At 38.5% G+C, this 23,340-nt stretch overlaps 1 protein-coding gene across 3 annotated transcripts in view; it reads left to right on the forward strand.

Moving 5' to 3' along the window:
- Positions 1-21,851, forward strand: part of UMAD1 (UBAP1-MVB12-associated (UMA) domain containing 1) — a 250,563-nt gene extending 228,712 nt beyond the window's left edge. For 2 of the 3 annotated variants that reach the window (XM_031665298.1, XM_017956927.3), the window contains one exon: positions 13,564-15,501. In XM_031665298.1, coding sequence (XP_031521158.1) covers positions 13,564-13,821 — 258 coding nt within the window. In that variant the 3' untranslated portion in view covers positions 13,822-15,501. Of the gene's footprint in view, positions 1-13,563; positions 15,502-20,463 lie in introns of those variants that run through there. The other variant, XM_017956928.3, reaches the window with a different exon arrangement.
- Positions 21,852-23,340: the final 1,489 nt, after the last annotated feature.

Consider the following 23,340-nt stretch of genomic DNA (forward strand, 5'->3'; position numbering starts at 1 on the left):
GTGATAGGGGTAGGAGGAGCATCTTTTGTTATCCATAGCAAGTTCCTTTCAATCATGCCCAAATTTATACAGTAAACCCTCCATTGACATTCTCGATAGGTTCTTGGAAGCTACAACTTGACATATAACAAAATGACATACAACAAAACCAGTTTTACCACAGATTAATTGATAGAAATAAGAGTTAAGTTGCTATGGTATATTTGTGATCACAAAAAAATCACCAAACTTCTAAATAAAGATCAAACCACTTCTAATAGTAAACATTGAAATAAATGTGAGCTCTACATTTAAGAAATAGTAATAAAGACAAGTAAGAACATTACTCACCCAGTTATTTGAGTTTGGAGTTGCCAGAGCATATCCCAGCAGCTCAGGGTGTGAGGGGGTACCCAGAGCTGAACAGGGCACCATCCCATCACAGGGCACACTCATACACACCCACACTCAAGCAGATGGGGACAACGCAGACATGCCAGTTCTGCTAACATGCACAGCTTTGCGATGTGCGAGGAAGCCAGCGTACCTGAAGAAAACCCACCTAGACATGAAGAGAACATGAAAACTCCACACACATAGTGGCCCTTTGAATAATTGATTTTTTTTCTCATCCATGTTGTAACATTGAACAAAACAATGTTATCTGAGGACATACTGTACTAATGAGATGGCTCTTGGTGGTTTCTAGATAGCATCAGAATGAAGGACCATTTGCAAGAGGAACCAACCATGTAATTAGAGGGTTGGAACCATCAGACCCACTCCTTAACTTGTGGGAAGGAAGAAGAGCTAGAGACTGAGTTAATCACCAGTGGCCAATGATTTTTATGCCTATGTAATAAAACCCCCTTAAGAACCCCTAAATAGTAGGTTCCAAGAGTTTCTGGATTGGTGAACACATTGAGGTTCTAGAAGGGCGAGGTCCCTGGAAAGGGTGTGGGAGCCCCATACTCCTTCTCCTCATCTTGCCCTATGCATCTCTTCTGTTTGTTCATGAGGGTATCCTCTGTAATAAACCAATAATGTGAAGAAAATTGTATTTCTGGGTTTTGTAAGCTGCTCTAGCAAATTATCAACCTGGAGGAGGCAGTTGTGGGAATCCCTGACTTTATAGCTAGTCAGTCAAAAGTACTTGTGACATGAGTTTGTGATTGACATCTGAAATGAGCGCAGCCTTGTGAGACTGAGCCCTGAACCTGTGGGATTTGGGTTACCTCCAGGAAGTTAGCGTTGGAATTGAATTGAACTGTAGAACACTCAGTTGTTATTCAGAGAGTTGGAGAATTGGTTGGTATGAAGAAAAAGCCCACACATTTAGTCTCATAAGTGTTGTGACTAAACAATATAGATCCAACTAGGTAACTCAGCCTACCTCCTTGGGGAGGAATAAGGGGTGGAGCAGAAGGCCAGAGTTCTTTACAGAAAAAAATCTCTGTTTATGGAAACCAGAGAAGTAGATATGAGGCTTTTCCCTCTAACAGAGGTGAACAGCAGTTAAATAAATGGAATTCACCTGCCTATCCCCTTGCCTATCCTTCTTTGCAGCTCTCATCTCTGAGGCTCTCCTTCCTTTTCAGTGCCTACCTAGTCCTGCCACCCTGCTGCTGTTCCCGTCTGCTGTCCCCAAGCATAGGCTACATCGCAGCCCCTCCAGACTATACCATGTAGCTGGAGAGAAACACTGGTTCCTGGGAGAGAAGAACTGTGTAAGGCAGGCTGGTTAAGGGGACTTTGGAGTAGATGAGGCTAGCTCAGTGAGAAGACGAGTCTGTAGGAAAAATCTTTCCCCAACGGTTTCATCTACATTGTAGCAGGACCCCATTAAACTTCCTTTAGGAGATATGTTTGTGAAACTGTTCATTTGGCAAGTCAAGGAACAGTCTGTCTCATGCTTGAGGAAATGGATGGAGCTGGAGTCGCAAACCAGTTTATCTCTGCATTTAATACCATCCATAGTTTATCACGTTGGTGATAACGGGCAAAATGGGTTTGGTAAAATCTTAGAAGAACAAAGAAACAAATGAAGGAATTGAGGCTCAACATCCTAATTCCTAGCTTATTCAGAAGAAATTTGAATATAAAATTTATGAAGAAAGTTAGATTTTTCAGTCATTCAGTGAATATGTATTGATTATCTGTTATGAGCTCCACATTGTGCTGGCTGGGAAGGAAATGGAAATGAAAGCTATAGCCCCTGGCTTTGGACAGCCCATAGGTTTGTGGGGGTGACAGGGAATTCTAGTCGAGTATGATGTGTGCTTTGAGAGAAGTATGCACAAGCTGTTATGGGAACACAGGAATGGTTACTTGGCCCAGGTTTGGGGAGTTCGTGGGGGAAGTCTTTCTAAAAAAGGCTTGTGTGCACCTGGAAGGGCAAATTGAAATAGGCAAGATGAAGGGAGTAGAAGAGAGGATGTCTTAACTTAGATTAAAGTAATTAAATGAGCCAAGGCTCAGAACTAAACAGAAAGTGTGTGTACATACACATGCATGAATCTACATACATACCTACTTTTGGGGGGAGAGGAAAGCAGTAGGCACCATGAGAAGGTCTAGATAACAGCAGATAGCTTGGTATGGATGCAGAGTTTAGGAATAACAGTACAAGAAATTGGAGGGGTAAGCAAGGCCAGGTCATGCTTCTGTGTCATGATACGGAGTTTGGTCTTTTTTCAAAGGCATTGAGGAATGTTAAGCAAGGAAGAGAATGTGTTTTACATGCTACAAGTGATAGGGAGAATGTAGTGTAGGGTAGTAAGGCTGTGTACATGGGAAACTCTTGCAGCATTCATGGAAGAAGATCTTAGTATCCTGAATGAAGAGAATGACATGAACCTGAAGAGAAATGGATGAATTGGGGGAGATATTAAAAGCAGAAAAGTCAATAGGACTCAGTGATTTATTGCATGGAGGAAGTGAGAGGGAGGGAAACTTCAAAGATAACGCAGATTTCTGTGTTGGGCAACTATGTAGGTTCTCTTCACTGATACAGAAAATATTGGAAGATTGGAAGAGCATTAAGTTTGAGGTAAGGTTAAGGTCAGGAAGGGACTAAGCTAAGAGCCAGGTTTAAAACATGTTGAGTGTAAGATGTCCTGTGGAATATCCAAAAGGAAATGTGTAATAGGAGTTGAACATATGGATCAGGAACTCTAGAGAGAAATCCGAGTTTGAGATTAGTACATGCACACACATGCACATGAATCTACATACATACTACTTTTGGAGGGGTGGAAGAGTGGAGCAGTAGGCATGATCCATATCAGATAAGCTCATCCAAAGAAGTGTGTTGAGATTAGGAAGAGTAAAGGAACAGAAATGAAACCCTAAAGAACACCATCTCTTGAGAAATAGACAAAAAGAATAACCAGCTAGACATGTAGAAAACAAAACTAACAAGTGTACCGAAGCCAAGAAATAAAAATTCAGAGAGAGTCAATAGCAGTAAGTGCTACAAAGTGGTCGTTTCAGATTAGCACTTCCAAACATTTTCTGAATTTAGCGAGAGAGTGATTATTAGTAACCTTTGTGAAAGCACACTCAGTAGAGGGGCCCAGTCAGGAGGCAGGTTGCCGTGGGGGAGGGAGGAATGGCAGACAGTGTGTGCCAACAATGGTCTCAGCCTGGCTGTGAAAAAAGCATGGAAAGATAGTATGGGAGTTAGGTAGGTGATATTCCAGTAGGTAACATAGAGTTGAGTCGAATTTTAAAAAATAGTTAATTACTTCTAGGAAAGATTAGCAATTAAGAGACACCTCCTAATTGATGAAGCCATGTCCTTGAAGAGTTTGCCTTGGGTAGATCTGCAGCCCTGGAAGCTCTGGGAAAGAGGTTGGGTACAAATGCAGATACATTTTTTTTGGGTGGGGCAGATAGAGGAGATCCTCACTTGGTGGTTCCTGTTTTATCTGTGAAATAGGAGGCTGACCCACCTGCCAACAGGAAGGAGGAAGGTAGTGATATAGAACTAGAGGCAAGAAGAGAAAGGTGAAATGTGTGCTGTGAATCATAACGGGGGAAGGCCTACCGGGAAAATATGAGCTGCCTGGACAGCTTACGGGCTAGAGTTTATGAATTTCTGTAAACCAACTTTAATACAGTTTTTAAAAAATCACTGAAACAGCCTTTTGTATTTTCAAAACCAGTATTAAATAGGATCCTGCATTTAAGGCACTATTTCTTGCCTGGTTCCTTTCCTGAAATGCTTCTGTTTCCTCTTTCCACCGCACCCCCACTCTAGTTGGCTAGTACAGAAGATTTTTCCAGCTTCAGACAAACCACTTTTCCAAGAATACATGGAACAGATTACAGAAGCAAGTAACAGCCTGCTTACTTCCCCTTCTGCACTTGTATATACATTCAGCTGGAGTTCTGAAAAGAGGAAGTCGGGAGAACATTTTTTTTTTTCTTTTTAAAAGAAAGATTGGAGAACAAGGGAGCACAAGCAGGTGGAAATATTGAAGGAAAGAGTAAGAAGAGAAAATGGAACAAATACTGAAAAAAACAAAACAAAACAAACAAACAAACAAAACATGAGCCAGAAGCTAAACCGAAATGATGTCAGAGACTAGGAAAGGAGCAGAGAAAATATCTGCCTTCTAACCTAGCCTCTTAGTTTGCTACTGAAATACAGCATTCTTGAACTGGAGCCCTCACTTCTAGGGGAAACTAACACCCAGGCCACATGGAGATAGAAATCTTCTGTGAATTCAGCTTCTCCCACCTAATTTCTGTATCAGTGACAACATGTCCTGGGTTTTTATTTATTTCTTTGACCTAACCCTTCAATTTTAATATCAAGTCTGAGTGCCTAGAGTATCTGAGAAAGAAGGGGACCAGATCCAGTGCCATTCAAAGACATTTAATGAGCACTTTGTATGTATAGGTGCTGTTCTGGGTACTGAGAACTTGGAGAAAAATAGGAAACAATCTTTGCCATTGCAATGTGATTTCTCCCAAGTGAAAGGAGACTATTTCTCAGGAATTACAGAGGTGCAAGACACCAACTCTCAGGCTTTTAATAGCTAGACAGACATTTATTAGTGAGCAGCTTCTTAGAAAAAATAAAAAGCTTGAGTACTGCCTTAACTGTGCCATAGCTTATATCACCTTCTCCTAACCTCTGTGCCCTGATGCTTCTAACTCAGATTTGCCCCTCCACCTCACCCCACAGTCAAGAAGCTGATGTAATGCAAGCAGATACCAGCTGAAGCCAGAATAGAATGGATAGTTATCTGGGGAGATAAAGTGACAGTGTTGCTTGTTCAGGCTATTGTTCAAAGAAGCATGTCTTTTATTTATAGACATTAGAATTTAAAGGCATAGACAGCCAGAGCTTGATATTACCTCTTTTTTCTGTAACTTGTTTTCTAGAAATATGCTTGATATAGCTACCTTCTTTGCATGTAAATTGAATGTGTTAGAAGAGTGTTTTATACCTGGGTTCACGTTCTTTTAATAGATTCTATTGCTGTTTTAGTTAAGGCTGGTTTCTAAATTTTAATGCATCAATATTTTGCTTTTATAGCATACTATATTATCTCTACTTATCTGAGGCATAGGTTGCAGAAAAAAGCAGGAGGTTTTAAAAGAAGCCAAATATAGATGGCTTTCATATTAATAAAATATTCATAATTTAGTTGGACATAGCTAAGTAGATGAGGTCTCCAATTGTTAGTGTGTCTGCAAAGTTGGCGCCTCCTAATAGACTTCATGGTGGTTACTGGAATTTTGTGCCAGGAAAAATGTAGTTGTCTGTTCTTAAACCTGAATTTCCTTGCTTTCAAACACCCAAGAGCGAGGTTCACAAGGATGCCACTAACCTTCTGTTGCTCTGGGGAAGTGACTTCATTTTTCCAACCCTTTGCTGAAAAGTGTTATATGCCTTGTATTCTTGGAGTGTGTTTTTTCCTAAGCTCTGAGGAGATTTTTAAGATTGAACCTCATGAATTTTTACACCCCTGTGCAAGAAAGGGAGGAAGAGTGGCTGTAAACCTCTTTGAATTATTTGAAATAAAGATAGTAGAATGTAAGGAATGAAAATAAATTGTGCCAGGGAATTTTTTAACAGGTTAACTGATGAACAAGAAATAGTTTTTATACAAACATATGAAAACAGCTAATAACAGTAAGCTTTATTTGTTGTAATGATATAAATAAGAATATTAATTTTCTTTGTAAGATTAAAAAAACTGACATGGTATGCTCATATTTAAACTAAGTAAGGGCAACCACTCATTTGAAAAAGAAGTATTAAAGCTAGGTTTATGAAGAAACTATACTCAGAAACATTATGATAGCAGCATTTCTGTGAACAGGATTCATCACAAAAATAACAACTATGCTTTATGAACTTAGTGTTTGAATTAATTTTCTAAAATTTGGCTATTAACCAAAAGGTTAATTGAGTCTTTTCTTCTTGCTCTATTGTGGTTAACATACTAATTCTTCCCATTAAAGACCCATTTTATTATGCAAATGAAAAAAATCACAAGACTTTGTGTCTAAGTGAGAGCTGCTTTTTTGCAGGGGAACTCATGCACCTGTTTAAACCCCCAGCCCCCACCACTGCTTCCATTGGCTGCCAGACTTAGTGATCAGGTTTATAGGCTGTGGGGTCCTTGAATTTTGACTCACATTTTCTTTGTGACTTACTCTTGTTTTGGCTTATATTTCTCTCCTTCCAGCTCTCAGCATGCCAACAGCAGCTGCATCATGGCACTCACCCTGCTGCCAAGAGGGCAGGCAGCCTCCTTGGAGACTGTAATGCTGCACTATAGCCAACAGTTAAGAGATAGATGCTGGAGTAATACTTACAGCACAGCTGAAATTCACATCATTCTAGGAGGCATTTGGTGGAACACTTTGCCCATCGTATTTTTTAACTAATTTTTAAAATCTTAATTATGAAAAATTTTCAAGGTTATCCTAAGATGGAAAGAATACTATAGTGCATTCCCACTTGCCTTCGTGTCTGTTTCAATAATTTTCAACTCACAGACAATTTTGTTTCACTGTCCATGGTGTTTTTCCCATGGTCTTATCCAGACTGCTGGTAGATTCATTTCCAGGGATAAATATATCTTAAATTAGAGTTGCTTTTCCATCCTTCTTCAGCCTGTCTGTAAGATCTGTCACCTTAATGATTTTCTCAGTCCTTTCTTCTTTAAGGTACAAAATATTAGCATTTTTTTTCCTAAATTAAGCCAAGATATGCTACTTTAGTAACTGTTGTATTTTCTGATACTGTACCCTAAAATTTTTGAAGCACTGTTCATTCAGTCATTCTATCCGAAGCATGTCTGAAATGTGCAGGATCTTGGAATATAGAGCTTTAATGGTCATTGGGTTTAATTATCAGTTTCACCACTAACAAACTGTGTAACCTGGGACAACTTCCTTACCCTCTCTGTGCCTCAGTTTCCTCTTTAATACAGGACTAATAGGAGCACACACCCTTACAAGGCTGTTGTAAGACTTAAATGAGCAAATACATTTAAACAGCTTAGATACGGCCTGACACAAAGTGTTCTGTATATGCTAGTTGCTGTCTTGTCATCATTGTCATCCCAGTTGTCTTCATCATCTTCATCTTTTGTCGCTCTTCACTCATTTTACATAATAGTGGACTGAGACTCAAATGGGTAAAACAGCTCCCTTCAGGTCAGATGGCAGTTTTATGAGGATAACTTGAAGGAGAAACCATGTCCCAATTTTTTTACTGTACTAGATATAGTTTGATACATTCTTGTCCTCAAGGAATTACATTCTCACAAATAATGATTTGCCAAAAAAAAAAAAGGATTAATAAAAACATGAACAAGGGAATATATATTGCTGCTGGAGAGTTAAGCCTTAGGAGCTGTGTGTTTCGAGAGGAGGAGAGAGACCCTCAGCTGCTGGGGCGCCCTTGCCACACTCAGTCTCCCACCACATCAAGAATCTCCCCTCCTCAGTTCCACACAGACCTCCGAAAGAGGAGGGGGCCTTCATGTCCCATCCGTAAAGTCTGCTCTACTCAGCCATAAAAAAAAAAAAAAAGAAGAAGTTGTGTGTTTAGAAAGCAAAATCCTACAGGTAACGTACAGGCATACCTCGAAGATATTTCGGGTTCAGTTCTACACCACTGCAATAAAGTGAAAATTGCATTAAAGCGAACCACATGAATTTTTTTGTTTCCTACTACATACAAAAGTTATGCTTACACTATACTGTCATCTATGAAGTGTACAATAGCAGTATATCTAAACAAATGTACATGTCTTAATTAAAAGTATACTGAGCTATCTCAGGGAAGTCTGAGGAGAGGCAGATAGAGGAATGGCCAACTAGTTGGTGGAACAATCAGAACACACACAACATATATCAGTTAATTTTGTCATCTTACATGGGCATGGTTCGTGGCACTGCAAAACAAATACAATAATAGCATCAAAGATCACTGATCATGCCGTACCAAAGCAGATAGAATTATGAAATAATTTGAAATATTGTGGGAATGATAATAATGTGTCATAGACACACAAAGTGAGCGCATGCTGCTGGATTAATGACTCCAGTAGACTTACTTGATGCAGGGTTGCCACAAACCTTCAATTTGTAAAAAATGGAGTATCTATGAAGCACCATAAAGCAAAGCGCAATAAAAGAATGTATGCCTATACCTCCACTTTAGTGGAGAAGGTGGAATGTCAGGAATGCTTTTGTTTAAGAAAGCAGATGATTTGGTTGATGAAACTCTAGAACATTCCATACATAACAGAAAAGAAAGCTTGAGTGGGATGAGACCACCAGATCTAGGGAACATTTACACATGAGATTAAGAGAGAAAGCAAGAAATAAAAGGAGAGGGAAAGGTATTATTTGAACTACCAGTGAGTGTCAAAAGAGATGACTGGATTCTAAACTTCATCTAAACCCAAATGGGATCCAGCATTTCTAAAATGTTACTTATTTACTTACTTTAACGTGTGCCGAGCACTGTTCCGCTTACTTATAAATAAAACTTCATTTAATCCTTGCATTTAACAATCCTATGAAATAGTTAACTATTATCAATCTCATAATACAGCTAAAGAAACTGAGGCATGGAGAAGTTAAATAATTTGCCCAAGGCCATTTGCTTATTAATAAACAAGAGACCTAGGATTTATACCAACCAGCATGGTTCTAGAATCTGTGCTCCTAACCACTTTGTTCTCCTGCTCACAGGTGATCAAAACCCCAGTGCAGATGAAATCTTAAGGTTTTATGGTACACCCAAATGTTGCTTCCCTTTCAGTTTTTCTGTATAGACCAGTGTATAGGGAAGCCCTTTAAAGAGAGTAGAATGGTGGTGTCATTACTCATACCTGCGCTCTTGGCTGACTCGAGGATAATTAGCATTGTGAGTCCCAATTAGATTTCAGGAGACAGAATCTGCCCACTGCAGACATACATCTTTATAACAAGCTTTATCACAACAAGAGTATGATTACATTTGTTAGTTGCAGTCCTAAAACAGTACTCTGGTGTTATTTTCACATGAAATTATAAGATCACTCTTATAGGCATGTGCTTTTTAACTTTACTAATTCGAGGTCATTCACTAAAAAATATTTCTTGACAGCCCCTGTTTTAGGTATTGGAGATGCTTTGTGATGAGTTCCTTCTCTATGAATTCTCTATGGATTTTTCCTTTCTTGTGAGCTGCTTCTTATTAGCTTATAAATTGTCATTATTTCTCCCAACTTGGAAAGAAAAACAAAAATCAAAAGAAACTTTTCTTGACTATACATCCCTTTTTAACTACTGGCCCATATATGTTTCCCCATTTACATCATGACACCTAGAAAATACTGTCCATTCTAATTTTCTCTCCACTTTCTCCACCAGATCTCGTCCAGCTCCAGATTCAAATTATATCCCCCTGCCTACTAACAGCTCCACCTGATGTCCGCTAGGCACTGAAACTTCCAAAACTGAACTCTTGATCTTCCCAACCATTCCTGCTCCCTGGAACTCTTTCCCATCCCTTTAAAGGGTGATTCCATCTGTCTCATTGCTCAGGCCAAGAACTTTGGCTTTATCCTTAACTGTGCTTTTGTTCTCATACCCCCACCATCCATTCCATCAGCAAATCGTATTCGTTTTACCCTTAAAGTCTATTCAAAATCTAACCATTTTATCTCACCTTTGCTATCCCTGCTCTAATTCACTTTGTAAGTAATCTCTCATTCCCAGCTATCTTCCCACTTCCTTCCCTGGCCACCATACCTCTACTATCTGCTGTCAACCCAGCAACCAGGTTGATTCTTTTAAAATATCGGTCAGAATATATCACCTCTCCAACAACATGTTCTTCAAGATTTTTTTTCATCTAACATGAAACAATTTGGATGAATCTCATCCACATAATGTTGAGTAAAAGAAGCCAGAAGCAAGAGTTCATACTGTATGAGTGCATTCATTTAAAATACAAAACTAGGCCGGGCACGGTGGCTCACATCTGTAATCCCAGCACTTTGGGAGGCTGAGGTGGGTGGATCACCTGAGGTCAAGAGTTCGAGACCAGCCTGGCCAACATGGTGAAACCCTGTCTGTACTAAAAATACAAAAATTAGCTGGACGTGGTGGTGGGCACCTGTAATCCCAGCTACTCGGAAGGCTGAGGTAGGAGAATTACTTGAACCCAGGAGGTGGAGGTTGCATTGAGCCAAGATTGTGCCATTGCACTCCAGCCTGGGTGACAAGAGCAAAACTCTGTCTCATAATAATAAATACATTAATTAATTAAAATACAAAACCAGGTAAAACGAATTCTGTGTTGTTAGAAATAAGGATCATGATTGATGGGATGGGGGTTGATTGTGACTGCAAGAGAACACCAGGAGGGTTTCTGGGGGCTGGTCTTTTCTATTTCTTGATCTGGGTGCTGGTTGCTCATGTGTATTCAGTTTGTAAAAATTTGGCAAGTTACACACTTAGGAGGTAACCTTTTCTGTGTATATTTTATACTTTAATAAAAAAGTCTTACGAAATTATTTCTCATACAAAAAAATCATTCCTTTTTTTTTTTTTTTTTTTGATGGAGTTTCGCTCTTCTTGCCCAGGCTGGAGTGCAATGGCACAGTCTTGGCTCACTGCAACCTCCGCCTCCCGGGTTCAAGTGATTCTCCTGCCTCAGCCTCCCAAGTAGCTGAGATTACAGGCATGCGCCACCGCGCCTGACTAATTTTGTATTTTTAGTAGAGATGGGGTTTCTCCATGTTGGTCAGGCTGGTCTCGAACTCCCGACCTCAGGTGATCTGCCCACCTTAAACCTCCCAAAGTGCTGGGATTACAGGCATGAGCCACCGTACCCAGCCCAGAAAATTCTTCTTCTCCTTTAGACTTAGAGTCAAATAATTTGTCAGCATTTATAACCATTAGCATTTATAACCAAAGACACAACATACCAGAATCTCTGGGACACAGCTAAAGCAGTGTTTAGAGAGAAATTTATAGCACTAAATGCCCACAGGAGAAAGTAGGAAAGATCTAAAATCGACACCCTAACATAACAATTAAAAGAACTAGAGAAGCAAGAGCAAACAAATTCAAAAGCTAGCAGAAGGCAAGAAATAACTAAGATCAGAGCAGAAGCGAAGGACATAGAGACACTAAAAACCCTTCAAACAATCAATGAATCCAGGAGCTGGTTTTTTGAAAGATTAACAAAGTAGATAGACTGCTAGCCAGACTAGTAAAGAAGAAAAGAGAGAAGAATCAAATAGACACACTAAAAAATGATAAAGAGGAGATCACCACTGATCCCACAGAAATACAAACTACCATCAGAGAATACTATACACAACTCTATGCAAATAAACGAGAAAATGTAGAAGAAATTGATAAATTCCTGGACACATACACCTTCCCAAGACTAAACCAGGAAGAAACTGAATCCCTGAATAGACCAATAACAAGTTGTGAAATTGCGGCAGTAATTAATAGTCTACCAACCAAAAAAAAAAAAAACCCAATAAATCTTTACTGAGCAGTAGGCACTGATCTAGACATGTGGGATACAGCAGTGAAGATGAACTACAAAAGCTCCTTGGCTGGGCGCAGTGGGTCATACCTGTAATCCCAGCATTTTGGGAGGCTGAGGCAGGCAGATCGCTTGAGCCCAGGAGTTCAAGACCAGCCTGGGCAATGTAGTAAAATCCTGTCTGTACAAAAAAATACAAAAATTAGCCAAGCATGGTGGCGTGCTCCTATAGTCCCAGCTACTTGGGAGGCTGAGACAGGGAGGGTGCAGTGAGCCAGGATCACGCACTGCACCCCAGCCTTGGTGACAGAGCAAGACTCTGTCTCAAAAAAGTAACAAACAAACAAACAAAAACTACGTAAAAGTAAGTTTTATATAAGTGAGAAAAGGCCTCATTGAGATGGCATCTGGACTAACACTTGGAAGGAGATAAGGGAAGTAGCCCTGTGTATGTCTGGGAGAAGAGTGTCCTGGACAGAGGGAATGGAAAGCAAAGGCCCTGAGGCAGAAGCAGGCTCGGTGTGCACGAGCAAGCACTTGCACTAGCAAGGAGACAGTGGGACTGAAGAGGAGTAGGCCAGAGCACACGAGCTGGAGATGAGGTCAGAGGCACCCCTGGAGCCAGATCGTGAAGGAGCTGGTAGGCCTCTGTAAAGAGTTGGGAATTTTATTCTGCCTGAGATTGAGGGTTGAGGGGGGAGTCATTGTTTTGCCCAGGCTGGTTTGAGTTAGGTTTCAGGTGCTCGTAGTGGCAGGCCATTCATCTTCATTGCTGTAAATACATTTCAATTTATTATCCATTCTTCTATTGATTGATATTTAGGTGATTTGCAAGAGATATTAATTGTAAAGAAACTGAACAAGATATATCCTTTTTTAAAAAATTGGATAACTTTTGTGACATAACAGGTTAGTTCCAATGGCAGTCAGGCAATCAATCAATACTCATGGTATACATTAGAGAGAAATTATGAGTACATGTATATTAGTGTCAAACAGTAAAGGGTGCAAGGTTGAAAATACAAAGATATGCCAGGTGGATTGCTTGCCTTCAAAGACCCTATAGTCTAGTTGGAGATAAGATATATATGCATATGGAACAGCAATTAGCAAGGACACATATAGGCAACACCAAATAACATCTTAGGCAATTTGCTCCATAAGCATTCTGAAATGGGCAAGATCACTTTGGACTCCAGTGATACAAGATTTATAGGGCAGCTGAGAATTTAGCAGAGCCTAAAAACGTACATAGGATTTGGAAAAGCAGAGACAGACTTTGCAGACATTATCTGAGCAAGGGAAATAACAAGAAGGCCAGTTTGTGTTTAAGGGGTCTGTGGGTGGTCAGTCTGAGTTAAAGTTTAGGATTCACTTTAAAGCCTAACGGAAATTTGGATAAATGTAATTCTAAAGTAAAGAGCTGCATTCAAATCTGGGAATATTGATATAGTCCACATTTCTCAATCATGTTGATGTATTAATGCCACATTTACTGCTACTAAACCTCAAAGTTCACGAGGCCTAAATGTTTTAAATATATGTATTTTTAGACCAACAAAGAAAATTCATCCAGTGTGACTGTATCAGACCCTGAGACGGAAAATAAGGCAGGCCAGACTCTGGAGAACAGCTCATTAATGGCCGAGCTCCTGAGCGATGTACCCTTCACCCTGGCCCCGCATGTGCTGGCAGTGCAGGGCACCATCACTGACCTTCCTGACCACTTACTCTCCTATGATGTCAGCGAAAACTTATCACGGTTTTGGTATGATTTCACTCTTGAAAATTCAGTGCTCTGTGATTCATAATCTTTATGTCTGTTTGCACCTTAACAGCTTTAAAATATGTTCACCTATTTTATTTGACCTGTTTGATGTTCTTTGCCGTTTCACTGTTTAAGGCCCTCAGCAAAGTAAGGATCATAAAGCAAAGAAAATAGCATTATGTTAATTACTCTATTTTTAAGAAAAATGTACATTTGTGTACAAATTGAACTTAAGTTCTACTTCCTTTCTACCATATAATAAATATAAAAATTAGGCTATGAAGGTTTTATGAAAGGAGTCAATTGCTTCAGATGGTCTCTCAAAATATAACACCTCAAATTTATCTTAGAAGAACTGTGAAAAAGAATTGTGGCATTTTTTAGTTACCACAGCTCCGAAGTCTGAGCTAGAAGTGGGTGTGAAGTCTCCTCTCTGGTTTGTAGGAAGTTGAATTACTGTTATTCCCGATTTTTTTTTCTTCCACAGTGTTTATGAATGAATTCAGAAAAAAAGTTGCCAGTTAGCTTAATTTCTTCAGACGCATTGATGTGGAGGTTTAAAACTTGTCCTAAACAACAGTGCTAGTTTGCTGATACGAGAATGCTAGACCTGCTCTGTGTGCTGTTTCTGGAGTGGCCCATTTCCGTTTTCTGAAACTCATGGCAGCCCTTTCCATTGTGAATAATTCTTATGTTCCCACCTTTGTTCTCTGCCTTTTTGCTACTTCAGTGTGCTCTCTGACCAGCTTTCCAAAGAACTTTCCCTGCTTCTGCCTCGGTTGGCATTTGCTCTCCTTACCACATATGTTCCCCAGTTTCTGAAGAGATCCACATTTCCTTTCAACCTCTCTGCCTCCTGAAGAAAAACATCCCATGATGATACATATTATTGCTGATAACACCCTCATTTAGAAATTTGTTGGCCACAATACAGATGGAAATGTTTTACTCCTGGAAAAACTAAAATCAACTCATTTCCAATTAGAGTATAGGCAAAACACCTACATATGACTTTTAGTTCTTGAATATCCATTGTTTACTTTAATGAAAACAGAACTGCTATTGGTCGATAAACTGTAAAGGGAAGAGGCAAATTGTGATAGAGAATTTTCTATGCCATGGGAAATTGAAATCACATTCATTTTGATGACCAGCAATATGATTTATTAACTCTGTGCCAAGTTTTAAGTATATTTTTTCACGAAGAGTGCCATAGTGAAACTAAACACTGTGCATAAAGGTACATGAATTATTCCAGTTTTAAAGTATTATTATGCATGTTTGTTTTAATAAATGTGGCATGGTTTTAATACAAATGCTATGTTGTTTAAAAGTTACAGGAACATTTCTATTGACAAAAATATGCTTCCTTTACATATTATGTTACCCTATGATGTTAATGATTAAATTAGATCTTTACATAGTTTTTATAAAGCATCGGTCTAGGAAATATGACTTATTGCTGATGCAAATGTGAACATTTTGTAGTAGTTTTGTAAAAGCACATCTTTTTCAAATATCTATGTTAATGTACCCATGAAACTAAATGTAAGTACATAGTCAGTTTGTCTAGTTTATGTGTGAAATTTTGTCTAAAATACCTAAACATTTCATCTATATTTATGTCTACCATGTTATCAATGTTTATAAGTACCTTCATGTGTCTATAAAAATGTTATATTTAAATAAATGTGAATTAAAATAAAATTTTTGATTATTTTCAGATCCAGAAAAATGGGGTTTTTTGCATCATTTATATCTGAATGCAAGTTGTTAATTCTTTAGGAGCCAAAAAGTTTAAGTATATAGTTTGTATAGTGCTGGGAAAAATATGCAATTTCCTCTTACCTGTAAGTTTTAAGGAATAACTTTGAAAATGGTAAGATCAGTAGTCCTGGCTTAATAGGACTGGAGGGATTTGAGAGAGACGACATGAGCATTTCTAGATTGATCCCATCATCACAACATTTCGTAAGGGCCAATGTTAATGATCTTCTCTTTTAAACAAAAATATTGTGAAAATGACCATTTAATTTTTTATTCTGTATATAAATAAATGTTTCTATGAAACATTAGAAATCAATAAGCTAACTTCATTTTACCTAAGAGAAAATTGAAGCCTAGAAAGATTAAATGACTTAGTGATAAATAAATGCCTATCTTAATAGTGTTAGTAATTATAATATATGATAACAAAGCCTTATGATATGGTGGGAAAGAGTTCAGGCAATTGAGGCAGCCAGACAGAGTTGGTAATGGCTCCCTCCCTCATAAGCTGCGGAGCTTTCAATCAGTCCCCTAACTTCTGGTGCCCTCAGTTCTCTCAGTCGTTAAACACTAATTGTTCATCACTTGCAGCGTTATGCTAAGTTATAGTTGGTATATGTCAAATGCCCGGCAGCCTAAAGCCTAGCGCATCATCAGTACTCTGGGAAACGGATTGTTATAACTCTCGTTATTAACCATACACACACAATACTATAATGAAATGCAAAATACATATTAATTGAACTTCTTGGAGAGCAACATAAAAAAAACAGCTACTTACATTAACTGTAGATCCCCCTCCTTCCCAGTATTTTGTTCCATATTAAATACCTTACGATGAGCAATATTCCTAAAATATGTTAGTTGACTGTTCTGCCTTAGCTAAGAATTCCATAGTGAACATTTTGTTCTTTTTCTCATTATTACAGTCTTTTTCCTAACATATGTTATTATTGCAAAGTACTATAGGTATACAATGTGCAGGTGATTTTACTGAATCTTATTTATTTCTTTATTTGTGATGGAGTTTTACTCTTGTCACCCAGGCTAGAATGCAATGGCATGATATAGGCTCACTGCAGCCTCCTCCTCCTGGGTTCAAGCGATTCTCCTGCCTCAGCCTCCCAAGTAGCTGCGATTATAGTTGCCTGCCACCAGGTCTAATTTTTTTTTTTTTTTTTTAGTAGATGTGGGGCGTCACCATGTTGACCAGACTGGTCTTGAACTCCTGACCTCAGATGATCCACCCGCCTAGGCCTCCCAAAGTGCTGGGATTAAAGGCATGAGCCACTGTGCCCAGCCTTGAATCTTATTTTTAGCCCTAAAATATGTTCAAGTCTTGGATGTATTTTTTTCCCAAGCTTTCTTTAAAGACATTTGCATTCTTTCCTAAAAACAGAATGAGAGAGGCTATTCTGATCATGTATTACCCTGGCTAATTAAATTTTGATCAACTGAACTTTAAAAATTGTACCATTAAAACGTTAGCAAAGGCATAATTTTTATTAACAATTGCAGAACAAATCTATAATAGTTTTTTAAGGTAAACATTCATTGACATCAACACTTGTTTTTTTCTTTTCTTAAAGAAAAATGGTAAATTGAAAACAGTATGAAAAAATTCTTCTAAAATTCCCAGAGATTTCATTTCTCATAATTCTAAATGACAGGTGAGGAGAAGCAAGGAAAGAATCTCACCCATGTTCTGAAACCATAGTACATCAGACTACCTCTGTACCTCCCATGGTAACAATTGATCAATAAATGAACACTGCCCTCAGTAAGCTAGCAAAGAATATGTTTCTTTCAGAGATTAATGCATTATCTTATTGATTATATCAATAACTCACACAAAATATAAGTTTATTGGAAATGTAGTTGAAGGATGTTTTGCCTTTTAAAGTTTTTGGGAAATACAGGTTTATGGACATTATCTTTTGAGCATTTGTCCCATATTACTGAGGGCATGACCTAGGTATTATTGGGAAATCTAAAACTTTCAGAATAAGTCCACTTCCATTCATACTACATTGGCTTGAAGGATTAAGTATTCTTATATTTCAGGAAAAGGACTCTTTATGCCATATGGTTTGGCAGATAGGTGTGTGTAAGAAAGAGAAAGATGTATTGATTGATGCAAGGAACTCTGTTTCAGTCGATATGACAATATGTCAGTCTTTTAAACATTTAAATAAACTTTTTATTTTGGAATAGTTTTAGATTTACAGAAAAATTATGAAGATACCACAGAGAGTTGCCATATACCCCTCACTTAGTTTTCCCTGTTGTTGACATCTCACATAACTACAGGACATTTATCACAACCAAGGAATCAACACTGGTACATTGCAATTAACTACACTGCACACCCTGTTCAGATTTCATAGTTTTCCTCTAATGTCCTTTTTCTCCTCCAGCAGCCTATCTAGGATAGTACATTACATTTATTTAGTTGTCATATCTCCTTAGTGCCTCTTGGCTTCAACAGTTTCTCAGACTTTTTATTTTTGATGACCTTGACAGTTTTGAGGAGTACTGGTCAAGTATTTTGTAGAATATTTCTCAAGTGGGGTGTATCTGATGTATTCACATGGTTAGACTAGGGATATGAGTTTTTGGAGAAATATTAAAAAGGTGATATGCCCTTCAGTGAGATTATATCATATTGAGAGTAGTATATGCTATAAACATGACTTATTGCTGATGACGCTGACTTTGAATACCTGGCCAAAGTAGTGCTTCTCAGCTTTCTCCACTGCAAAAGTTATTCCTCCCAACCTTTCTATACTCTACTCTTTGGAATTAAATCACAAAGCATGACCCACACTCAAGGATTGGGGAATTAAACTCCACCTCCTTGAAAGGCAAGTATCACATAAATTATTTGGAATTCTTCTGCATGAGAGAGTTGTCTCTTCTCCTCAATTTATTTATCAGTTATTTATTTATATTAGTATGAACTCAGGAATCTTCAGTCTTTTTTCCAAGTCTTAATCAGTGCTATCCAAGAAACATATTTACATTTTTATGAAAGTCGATAAAATTTGGAACATTTTACATGGTGCAGATGAATACCATTTTATGTTGGATGTGATAGTATATTCTATGGTTTCCTCAAAATTTATCTTCCTGTTAATGTCAGGCATGTATCTCCTTAGTTTATCATAAATAACCATATATACCACAGACCTTCCTTGTAGGGCTAACAGTGTTGCATTGTAAGTGGAGCCCTGGTAGATAACTGGCTTTTTCCCACCTTATTCCTAAGATGGTTGCATCTTATAAATAATGTCATTTTTCAGCAAGTGGTATGGAAATGAGATTGTAATGTCATTATTTCCTCTTTAAAGAATCAAGAAAACTCATGACACAAACAGCTCTTCTCTGTAAAAGGTGAGACTTTTTTTTTTAGTAATAGCAAAAATAAAATTGTACCTTCTTAATTTTCTAAAGAAAGATGGATTTCATTTTCAACATTAAGAGGTAGCTTTAAGAAGCAGTAGAAGTCAGCCTGGGCAACATGGTGAAATCCCATCTCTACAAAAAAATTAGCTGGGCTTGGTGGTGTGCACCTGCAATCCCAGCTACTCTGGAGGCTGAGGTTGGAGATCATCTGAGTCTAGGGAGGTCGAGGCTGCAGTGATGCAGTGAGCCATGATTGTGCTACTCCAGTCTGGTCGACAAAATGAGACCCTGTCAAAAAAAAGAAGAAGAAGAAGAAAAGGAGAGGAAGCAATAAAAGGAAGAAGAAGAGGAAGCAATAAAAGGAAGAAGAAGAGAAAGAAGAGGAGGAGGAGGAAGGAAGAAGGAGAAGCAGCAGCAGCAACAGCAGCAATAAAAGGAAACCAAGCTTCTTTTGGAGGGGAAAAGTGCCCAAGAATCTCATAGTTTTACTTCTCATTAGCGAAAGCTCACTGTGTGCTAAAACGTAAATTGGATGAGTGGATCTCATTCAGTTTCATTTGGGAAGGACACAATCAAAACAAAAAAACAACTTATTTAGTCTTTACAAGACACTTGAATATAATTCCTTGTCAAGAATTTACCCAATCCCAATTTTCAACCTTACAAAAATAAATAAATAAATAAATTCCTTACAGTCAAAGGCAAAGCAAAGGGTAATTGCATCCAGAACAGACCATCAGTTGGCTGACTCTGAAACAGCCCCAGCAGAGAGCTTGGTAGTCACTGCCCAGGCCTGAAAGGGAGTCAGACAATAGAGCATTTCAGAGGTCAGTTAAGGAGACAGGTTCCAACTTAGGACTGCTGCCAGGGATGTACAATCCAGTGTCCGACATCTGGGTTCTGCAGCTGCCAAATCTACCCCTTGTGTGGCTACAGGTGTTGGCTATAACTCTGAGGCACATGGGAGAAGGTACAGGGTAATGTCAATGTCATTGTGCATATGTGTGTATGTGTACGGTTTTTCTTTTAGTTTTTTCGAAAGGTACATAATTTATTTTGTATTTAAAATGAGTGTATTTTAAAATGAGTGTATTTTTAAAATGGCTAGGAACATTTGGGAGACTAGCAAAGAAGAAGCTTTTGTTCAAGAACAAGGGCAAAACAAAGCTGAATTTTTACACCTACAGGGTACATTGTATGCTAACATGTTGTGTGTGATATTGTTAACTTAGTCATTTGAATAGGCCTTCTCAGGACAAAAATAAATAAATAAATGGATGCCAAAACGCACACAGGCAGTTGGTTTAAGATGAAACCTAAATACGCATTCTCTTCCTGTAGTCTTCTCCCCTCATCCTTGTTTTGGATCTTCAGGAGAATTTGTCTTTATCCACACATATTTTTGAGCCTGGAACAGACTGTATGCAGTCTTCTATCTCACACTATACCACTTGTAGCCATCAACTAACACAGCTTAAAACAAGAACACTAAACTTTCCTCTCCTTTTTGCAGGAAACTTAGCTGCTGTTTGTAAAGCAAATCTGGAAGTTTCTACCTCAGATAGCTGGTTGAGTTTCCTAATCCTAAAGATGTAGGCAACAGTAGAAGAAATGAAGATGATTTAGAGAATGGAATGATCCTGGTAAGAACCTTAAAGAACAGATGGTCATTAGGTTAGAAAAAAAAATACAGATCTATATCTCCACAAATTAATTGGATATTTCTTCCATGTTTTGCCTATTCCATATGCTGCAATTAGAAATTGAACTTCAAGGAGGAGGAAGGAATCTACATATTTTATCTTCATATTGAATCCCTTCTAAAGAGAAATGCTTGAGTCCTTGGGCCAATGTCTGTCCTGCTTTTAAAACTAATGTGACCTGCAATATTTTTTCATTGTATCCTCTATATAGTCCACCAGTCAAGAAGATTTCTGACGGGTTATACTTTGTATTTTCTATTACAAAGATCATAGGTAAATTGAATGTGCTTTTTCAAATATTAACTCCCATCCCCTATTTCACTTAAGAATCTGTGCTCTGACTGGGCTTGTGCTTAGCACATGACAACTCCTCAGTCAGGATTTGTTGAATGAATGAGTGAACCAATGAAATAAATCATGAAGTTATTTATACATGAGATTTCCCAAAAGCAAAGGAATAGAATTTAAAGACTTTTGTCATTTCTCCAGCCTTGGAAAGAACTGTGTTTGTGCAGTTGAAAATAATGCTTAGCTTACCAGGCCTCTACAAATTGTGCCTTTAATCCGTTTTGGGTATTTTCCATGTTTCTCAGGTTGTGTTTTCCTCTGTCCATAATGACTACGTATGTCTTCATGATGAGTAAGAGCTGATTCTAGACAATACAGTGTATGTTGGTCCGAGGTTTTATCTAGCTGCCAAGTTTCCCTTGTGTGTTCTTGGTTATGGTAGTGTGTATTCCTGTCCCAGAATGTATTAGTCCTATCTGACCTGTCCTTGAAAAATGTTTTCCTTTTTCATTTGCTCGCCTCCAAGCACATTTGGGTATTTTTAAACACTTTGTTTTTTTAAAAAAAGATTTTTCCAGGAGCAGTGGTGCACCTTTGTTTCAGTAGTCTCCTATATCTCTGTCCTACATTTCCTACTCAGCCAGTTCTATCCCTTCATCATATAAGCATGTTTAGTGCTTTTCTAACTCCAACTATCAACTCTTTTTTCCTTCTCTTTAGAATCAAGCTTCTTGAGAGAGTGGTCTATATTTGTGCCTCCAGTTTCTTACTTTCTATTCATCGTCAGCTTCTGCAATCTGATTTCGCGTCCCTCATTAGAACCTCCCCTGAACTGGTTTATACTCGGCCCACCTTTAAAACCTGCCAAATGCCTTTATCTCTCTCTCTTTTTTTTTTTTTTTTTTTTTTTTTTTAGACAAAGTTTCGCTCTGTCACCTAGGCTGGAATGCAATGGTAGTGGCACAGTCACACGATCTCTCCACCTCCTAGGTACAAGCGATTCTTCTGCCTCAGCCTCCCAAGTAGTTAGGATTACAGGCATGCACCACCACACCTGGCTTTTTTTTTTTTTTTTTTTGTATTTAGTAGAGACAGGGCTTCACCATGTTGGTCAGGCTGGTCTTGAACTCCTGACCTTGGGTGATCCACCCACATTGGCCTCCCAAAGTGCGGGGATTGCAGGCATGAGCCACCATGCCGGACTATCTCTCTTTGAGGCAATTAATCACTATTGATTAATCCTACTCTCTTGAAATTGTCTTCCACCCTTGATGTCTATGACACCTTTTCTGGTTTTCCTTCCCTCTCTGTAACCATTCCATTTTAGACCTTTGGGGACTTGTTTTCACTTCTACTTGTAAAATGTTGGTGTTCTTCAGAATTCTGCCTCTGACTCTCTTCTCTACCTTTTCTTTTCCCTACACAATCATATCCATGCCTTATCTGCCAAATCAATCTTCGGCCAAGAACTCTCTCAAGTTCCATATCCATATACATAATTTGCCATCAAATGTCTCCCCTGACCTTTACTCTCAGCTTCTATAACAGATCACAGTAGCTGCTATTTTTATTTGCTCTACACTCTTTTTCATCTCCCTCCCCTCTACCCACTTTCCTTTGAGGAATTCTACATCATTTTATGTAGTCCTGGTGGGAGCAGTGATACTTACGGCCATTTCTATACCACAAGGTGATAAACACGTAACCTAGCCTAGTCCAGTTATCATCCATCAACCAATACATAGATGTTAGGAGAAAGAAGCACCTATTTTGCTGGGTTACTACTGACAGCCATCCTTTCCTCCATGTTTCAAAGTCTTGACCATATTATTTGAGGCCCTGGATTACCCAAGCAAGAAACTAAGAATCTATCCATTCTTCTTTCTTACCTCCATACTCAATTGATGATAAACTTTTGTTAATTATACATCTAAAAGATTTGTCTATCAAATGTGTAGTCCAGACCTACTACTACTCTTACTTCAGTCCCAGTCTTTATCACTTCACCCAGGATCTCCCTACATCCAGTTAAGCCTCCCTCCCATCCATCCTCTACACTAAAGCCAGAGGAAATATATTAAGAAATACAGATAAATTCCTCAAGGGCTCTATGGTGTCTCTGGAAAATTGAGGCATTTTAAGGCAAACAAGGGCCCCCCACCTGCCTCTCCAGCCTCCGCAAATGATATTGCAACTCATATATTCTGTGTTCTTGTCTATTGAGCAATGCCCTGCACTATTTAATATGCCATACCTTATTTAATTATCCTTATATTCTATTTCCTTTCTCTGGAATGCCCTGACCTTCCCTTCTTCACCCAGCTAAATCCTATTACAAGACTTTTTTTCCTGTATCATCTCCTCTAGGAGTCTTCCTTTATTTTTGCTGAGCCGCACTG

The sequence above is a fragment of the Papio anubis genome, chromosome 4, assembly GCF_008728515.1.
Source record: "Papio anubis isolate 15944 chromosome 4, Panubis1.0, whole genome shotgun sequence".
NCBI lineage: Eukaryota > Metazoa > Chordata > Mammalia > Primates > Cercopithecidae > Papio > Papio anubis.